Source organism: Neomonachus schauinslandi, chromosome 10 (assembly GCF_002201575.2).
Source record: "Neomonachus schauinslandi chromosome 10, ASM220157v2, whole genome shotgun sequence".
In the NCBI taxonomy this organism is placed as follows: Eukaryota; Metazoa; Chordata; class Mammalia; order Carnivora; family Phocidae; genus Neomonachus; species Neomonachus schauinslandi.
The window spans coordinates 36,817,665-36,824,755 of NC_058412.1; the positions used below are offsets into that span (position 1 = coordinate 36,817,665).

Consider the following 7,091-nt stretch of genomic DNA (forward strand, 5'->3'; position numbering starts at 1 on the left):
GGCCAACCAGAGCAGCTCACAGTAACAGGCTCCCGTGACAGCTCTCACTTCTCCAGAACTCCTGAGGGTCCAGGCTCTGCCCTAAACTGTTCACAGGCACTATGCCCTATGTAAAGGATCTCACTATCGTCATCCCCATTTACAGATGAGCACACGGATACTCCAAATAGCTGTCACTTGCTCACAAATAGCTCTTGTTCCTCAACACTATGATGAAGTGCATTTTATGTTAATTTTGGCTGGAGTCTGGGAAGACATCCACATACTAGATGGCTGGGCTGATGCTTAGTTTCTCTCTGACCATGGGATACTCGCGCCCAACCTCACAGAGGGGAAAACGTACCCCCAGGCCTCACACTGGAGGACAGATCAAGAGATGGAAACGGTACCCCACTAGGAGGAACTAGAATTACACATGCCCATAATCACGTGGAGCCAATATTAACACTCAAGTCCGGCCTGGCCCCAGGGCTTATGCCAAGAAGGAGGGGGCCTGGTCTGGGTAACCCAGGCTAAGCCGAAGGGACATCCAGGCCGGTTGGTCCCACTCTTGCGGTGACCCCCTTCCCGCGGCTCCGCGCGCGCGCACGAACCAGCATCCCGAGAAGACGGGGAGCGCCTGCGCAAGACAGAGGTGGCTAGGCGTCAGGCTCCTAGTCCCCGCGCCCTGCAGCCGGCAGCCACGGCGCCCAACCTGGCCACAGCATCCGCTCGCCACCAGCTCCGGGCGGGCAGCTAGGATAGAAGCGCGTGCTGCGGCGTCCATCCCTTATTCCCGGCGCACTCCGCCGGGGCCAAGGCAAGCCGGATGTAGAAAGAGGTAGAGCAACCGAACCGAATGGGGGCCTGCGATGACTGCGCAGGCGCCGCCAATACAGGCGGGGCCGGAAGGAGAGACAGGGCGCCGCCATGACAGGTTGGGCCTAAAGGGAATGGAATGGGCCGCTTGGCGGCTCTGCGACCGGAAAAAACGAGGCAAGGACAGCGGAGTTGGGCGCCGCCATGACAACCTGTACCGGAAAAGGCGGGACTCTCCTCCCTGACTGATTCCCTACCGGCAGCGGCCTGGAGATGTGAGTACCGGGAGCGCCTACCCCGGATATGCCGCCGCACCCCCTCTCTTCCCGTGACCTGGACCTACGCCAGCACTCCGGGAGGAAGGATTGGCTTCTTTGTTCCTCGGAAATCCGACCCTTAGGATTCAGCGCAGTCTATTACAAGTCTCATCCCTCCGCGTGTCCAGGCCCCGCCCCTGAACGTTTAGACTCGTCCCCTCTTCCTCGTGGTAACTGGGAACTTGTCAGGTCCACCCTTAACACCCACCCAATCCCTGTCCCTAGGACCCCTGGCACTGTCCACCACCTTGCAACCCTAGGACTGCAGAATTGTCGCGGGACCTCTACGATTCTTTTTTTTTTTTTTTTTTTTTTAAGATTTTATTTATTTATTCATGAGAGACAGAGAGAGAGAGAGAGAAGCAGGCTCCCAAGGAGCAGGGAGCCCGATGCGGGACTCGATCCCAGGACCCTGGGATCATGACCTGAGCCGAAGGCAGACGCTTAACCATCTGAGCCACCCAGGCGCCCGACCTCTACGATTCTTAGACCCGTTCTTAGAGCTCCGGGTTCATCCCCCTAGATCACCTAAACATACCTTTTGAACCTTAGGATCTGCACAGTATCCCAGACCTCACCTGTAGCACCCACAGACTTGTTCCTAGACCATTGGTCCCGCTCTAGATTTCCAGATCTTGTTCCCAAGAGCTTACTTGTAGGAACCTCCAGATCTGTCCCAGAGCCCCAACCTTCCCCAGGGTTTCCACATCATGCCCCTAGAACTCTGGGACCCACCCTAGGACCCCCAAACCCACTCCAGGGCTTCAAGTCTCATCTCCAGGACCCCTGTCCTCAGGCCTAATCTTTAAGACTGGCCAATAAACCCTTCCCCAGGACCAAAGACCTTACCTCTTGGACTTCTAAACCTCTTTTTAGAACTCCAAACCCCTTTAGGGCTCCCAGGTTTTCTCCTAGAACTCAAGATCTTACTTTTAAGGCCCTATTGGGGGATGCCTGAACTCCAAGACCCTTCTTCCAGGACCCCAAGGCTTGCCTTCGAATGATTAGATCTTTTTTGGAAAAGATCTCCACCATCTTCCCAGAAGCCCCCAGCCTGTTCCATAATCCCCAGCGCTCATGCCTTACCTCCCCCTCCATCTCCCTGGCTCTATCCAGGATCCTTCAGACTCCCAGATCTGCCCGAGATCCCTAGTGTTGTTCCCTGCTCCATCCTCCTACCAAAATCGGAACTCCCTTTCTTGTCTGTTGTCTGGAATTATCCTCAGCCCACCATGTCCCACAGGCAGGCAGCCCTGGAGGTCACTGCTCGCTACTGTGGCCGGGAGCTGGAGCAATATGGCCAGTGTGTGGCGGCCAAGCCTGAGTCCTGGCAGCGGGACTGTCACCACCTTAAGATGAGTATTGCTCAATGCACGTCCTCCCAGTGAGTGTGGACAAGAATGGGATGGGGGGGGGGGGGCGGGTAGGCGGTGGAATGGAAGTGTGAATGCCTGAAATGCCCTTCCTCCACAGCCCAATCATCCGTCAGATCCGCCAGGCCTGTGCTGAGCCTTTTGAGGCCTTTGAGGAGTGTCTTCGACAGAATGAGGCAGCCGTGGGCAACTGTGCAGAGCATGTGCGCCGCTTCCTTCAGTGTGCCGAGCAGGTGCAGCCACCACGCTCACCCTCAGCGGTGGAGGTGAGGCGGGGGGGCGGGGGGCTCATCCGTTCTCACCCCCTTCATCCTTCTGGTTGCTCAGAATAAAGACCTGGGAGTTATCCTCAGCCCCACCCTACCCCCCACACAGACCTGCACCATGCACCCAGGATCCAGAACATGATAACCTCTTGCCCCTTCCCATAGTCCCTGCTTGAGTCCAGACACCTCCCTGACCTGTTCACCTCCAGGATCCCTGCCCCCGCCTTTTCCCTGACTCTCTGAATCCCCTCTCACTTGCCCCCCACACAGCGGCCAGAGAGAATATTTAGGAACTGAAAACTATTCACATTACATATTTGCTTAGAGCTCTTCAATAGCTTCCCATTCACAGAACAAAATCCCAGGTCCTTGCTGGGTTCTCTGTGTTCTTCCCTGGGCTGACCTCAACCACCTCCTTCCTTACCTGCTCTCTTGTTCCCTTCCTCACTGTCCCTCAGCTGTACTGGGTGAGGGGGTGAGGTGGGGGCAAATGAGTCTTACTCTCTTTAATGTATACAGTACATAAACAGATATGCAGTATAACTATGGTATTAAGATTTCATGGATGGCTGCAATTTTTAAAAGCTGTCTTAAAAGACCCCTTGGGGAGCAGTAATAAAAACAAAGTTGAGCAATGCTACTTTATGTGTTTACTGCCTCCCCTCACTGGACTGTGCGCTCCTAAGGCAAAAGTCACATCTTGTACCACCTCCCTCTTAACATTCTCTCATTTGAGCCTCTGTGCTCCGTATTATCACTTTCAGTCCATTCTCTGTGATGGTCCCAGAGCGATCCCAAAGGAAATCTGACCATCTTCTGCTTCACTTATTTATTTATTTTTTTTTGAGAGAGAGAGAGAAAGAGAGTGTGAGCGGGGAGAGGGACAGAGAGAGAGGGAGGGAGAGAGGGAACCCTAAGCAGGCTCCACACTGACGTGGAGCTCAGTCTCACAACCCTGAGATTGTGACCTGAGCCAAAATCAGGAGTCGGACGCTTAATTGGCTGAGCCACCCAGGCGCCCCATGTTCTGTTTCACTTCAAAACCTTTCAGTTAAGCGTCTGCCTTCAGCTCAGGTCATGATCCTGGGACCCTGGGATCGAGCTCCACGTCGGGCTCCCTGCTGGGCAGGGAGCCTGCTTCTCCCTCTCCTTCTGCCACTCCCCCTGCTTGTGTTCCCTCTCTCGCTGTGTCTCTCTCTGTCAAATAAATAAATAAAATCTTTAAAAAAACAAAACAAATAAATAAAAACAAAAAAAGCTTTCCATGGCTCCTCACTTCCATCAGGCCAAATCTAAAGTCCAATAAAACCTCTCCTGCGGGCCCATCCCCATCCCTGGGCTCCCATGGTCTCTGAGCTCCTTCCATTATGGCTTATATCTTACTGCCTTATAACTGCTTCATTCCCATTGCCTGTCTCAGAGGAGTTCTAGGCTAAAGATGGGGGAGATGCCCTTCCACCAGGCCCTGTAGTCCTTGTTTTGTTTTAATACGGCAGTAATAAGTGAAAGGTTCAGGCCCTAGGAGCGGACACCAGCAGGTAGGACTTTTAATTCTTAGAAATGATTTAGTAATGATCGCATACTATTCATGTTAGTTTCTTAATCTATATATTGGCTCTATGTTAGTCATATGTTCTTTCTTTCAAGTTTTTGGGCATCTGAACAGTAAAGGCCTCACCTTTCCATCTCAGGGCTCGTTGTTCCCGCCCTGGTTAAGCAGCCAGCTTCTCCCTGGTCTTCCTGTGGCCATCCTGCCCCCAAATCTGCTCTCCCCTGACAGCCACAGGACCTTGTAAAAATGGAAGTGAGGTCACATCTCTCCCCTTTCCAGCCTTGTCATGGCTCCTGAGTGCACTCAGAGTGATTCCCCCCACACCTGGTCCTCCTCACCATCCTCCTCTTTGTAGACAGTTGACATCTTTTTATTGTTTATTTGTTGTCTGTCTCTTCCTAGAGTCAGAGATTTGTGCCTGCTTCATCCGTTGCCCTGTAACAATGCCAGGCACACCGCACGTGCTCAGTAAATACAGCAAATGGTGCCTTCCCTGCTCCCAGTGACAGTTCACTGTGTCAGACGTGTTCACATGGCAGATGGCCAAGGCCATCACCTGATACCCTCTCTCTCTCCAGACTCTGGACTTGGCAAGGGCAGCTTCTGCTGTCTACATAACCTCCCTCAGTAGGGGCCCCAGGGCCAGGCACAAAATAGGTGCTAGTAGATGTTCATGTGTTTTTTCCACAGGCAAAGCCACTTCCTGCCTCCTGAAGACTCTTTGAACCATAGGAAAACTGGACCTGAGAGACTGGCCATTTGATGCCCCCACGCCTGAAGAGTGGCCAGGTGGAGTCATGAGGGGCCTGGATGGGAGTCTGGCTTCTCTGGACAGCAGGACTCACAATAAATAAAGACTCTGTATACCAGACTTTGACTTCTGCCTTCAGCAGCTGAGGGGAAACTGAGGGGAGAGCTGGCTGGGCGGAAACTCCGCTCCTCTGTTCCCCAGCTTCATGCAGTGTGCCTAGGAAGGGCCTGCTCACCAGGGTTAAGACGACCCCTCTTTCCTCGTTAACTCTGCCAACAGCCACTTCCAGTCTCCTGCCGCACAGACATGGGAAAGGGCTCTTTCTCGATTCCACTCGAGCGTTTACCGAGTCTTTATTGAGTGTTTCCTTGAGGTTTAGGGGGGCAATAATATCACACTTCTTTTCCTCCTGAGGTTTGAGCCAGTTGTGTGATAGACCTGGGCACTAGGCAGTGGGAATGAAAATACTGGCTTTATTACTGGGAACAGTGTGGCTTAGAGTCCGCTGTCCTGGACTTCTCTTCTGTCTCGGTTTGTGTTCTTCCAGAATCCAACCTTGAGAATTGGAGTGCAGATAGAATATTTGGAATGTGATTCCAGAAACATTTGGAGGGGAGTGGAGAGGTAAGACAGAGGAAGGCAGCCAATAAAAGGTGCGTAATCAAGCCAGTTACCACAGTGGGTGATGGGCTCAATCTAAGGGGCAAGGAGGTTGGGGTATAGATCACGAACTGCCCATCTGTCATTGGGGGCAGTTTTCATGCGCATTGACCGTCTTGCACTTCTGCCTGCCCCATGTGTGGTCACGTGCCCTGCCATCACACGAGCCCTGAACGGAGAGTAGCCAAGAATCAAGTAAGCAACGTTCAGCACCCAGAAGAGTGCTGAGTGGACGTGGGTGGGGATCAGCAGTGGCTGCGGCAGCTTCTCAGTTTCTCCTCAGGAGTACATGTTCTGTGGGCCCGGCTGGTTGATCACCAGCTCCCCAGCAGGGGCAGGTCCCAAAGGGCAGAGGGCAGACAGGCACGGATGGGGGAGAGAGATGAGAGTCCTGGGATCGAGTCCTGCATCAGGCTCCCTGCCTCTGCCTCTTATGAATAAATAAGTAAGTAAATCTTAAAAATCGTTTCTATTCCTCTGTCTGTTTTGATGAATTGTATTTAGGGAGTTTTCACATGATCTGAATTTTCAAATTGCTGTAAATTTGTTCATAATATCCTCATATAATCTTTTTAAGACCTACAGAATCTGTAGTGAGAGCCCCTTTCTCATTTCTGACATTGGTTATTTGTGCCCGCTTTCTTTTTTTCTTATTCCATCTTGATGGTTTACCAATTTATTAATCTTTTCACAGAATTTAGTTTTGGCTTTGCTGGTGTTCTTTGTATATTTGTTTTTAACTTAATTATCTTCTTTATAATTACCTTTTTTGGATTTAATTTTGTATTCTATCTTTTTGAAGTGAATGTTTAGCTCACTGATTTTTAGCCTTTTTTTTTTCTTTAATGTACACACTTAAATTCCCCACAAAGCAAGCTTTTCTATTTTGCATTTTTCATTGATCCCAGATTATTTAGAAGTTTAAAACTATTTTTAAATTTCTGAACATGTGGGGATTTTTCTCGTTATCTTGCCTAATTGCAATTGGATTAGGGACATATTTTATATGGTTTCAATCTTTAGAAATATGTTGAGACTTTTCACGGCTTGGCGTAGGGTTGGCTTTTGTTAATGTGCCATCTGTGCTTGAATCATAATCCTTGGTTCATGATGCACTATCTTAGGTTGGGTTCCCCCAGAAACAGATTTTGAGGCAACGCTTTTTGGGAGATGGCCTCAGAAAGCACTGGCAGGGCAGAGGGAAGTGAGACAGGAAGGGAAAGCAGCATATCAAGGCTGCATTATCAATTGAGCAAGTTACCACTGGGCAACAGCTTAACTCTCTGGGGAACTCTGGAAATAATGGAGAACATACTCTTCCCCCACAAGGGGTGGGGGCATTTATACACTAACCCCCATCAGTCATTTTGTTCA

The 7,091-nt window shown here is 50.9% G+C and overlaps 1 protein-coding gene across 4 annotated transcripts; it reads left to right on the forward strand.

Moving 5' to 3' along the window:
* Window positions 1–819: 819 nt before the first annotated feature.
* On the forward strand, window positions 820–6,266 carry CHCHD5 (coiled-coil-helix-coiled-coil-helix domain containing 5). 4 transcript variants are annotated; one of them, XM_021697553.1, is made up of 4 exons: window positions 820–1,073; window positions 2,342–2,499; window positions 2,589–2,754; window positions 4,997–6,266. In XM_021697553.1, exons 2-4 carry the CDS (start codon window positions 2,348–2,350, stop codon window positions 5,018–5,020), a joined length of 342 nt encoding a protein of 113 aa, XP_021553228.1. In that variant the 5' UTR covers window positions 820–1,073; window positions 2,342–2,347; the 3' UTR covers window positions 5,021–6,266. The 4 variants fall into 4 exon arrangements, with proteins under 4 accessions (XP_021553228.1, XP_021553230.1, XP_021553229.1 ...); XM_021697555.1 differs by having other exon boundaries at window positions 2,342–2,470; window positions 2,587–2,754; XM_021697554.1 differs by having other exon boundaries at window positions 2,359–2,499.
* Window positions 6,267–7,091: the final 825 nt, after the last annotated feature.

What these genes read in the sequence shown, in the direction of transcription:
- CHCHD5 (XM_021697553.1), top strand. Translation starts at nt 2,348, where the DNA reads ATGTCCCACAGGCAGGCAGCCCTGGAGGTCACTGCTCGCTACTGTGGC. An exon ending in GCTCAATGCACGTCCTCCCA is followed by an intron (nt 2,500 to 2,588) that starts GTGAGTGTGGAC and finishes CTTCCTCCACAG; the next exon opens with CCCAATCATCCGTCAGATCC. An exon ending in GCTCACCCTCAGCGGTGGAG is followed by an intron (nt 2,755 to 4,996) that starts GTGAGGCGGGGG and finishes TTTTTTCCACAG; the next exon opens with GCAAAGCCACTTCCTGCCTC.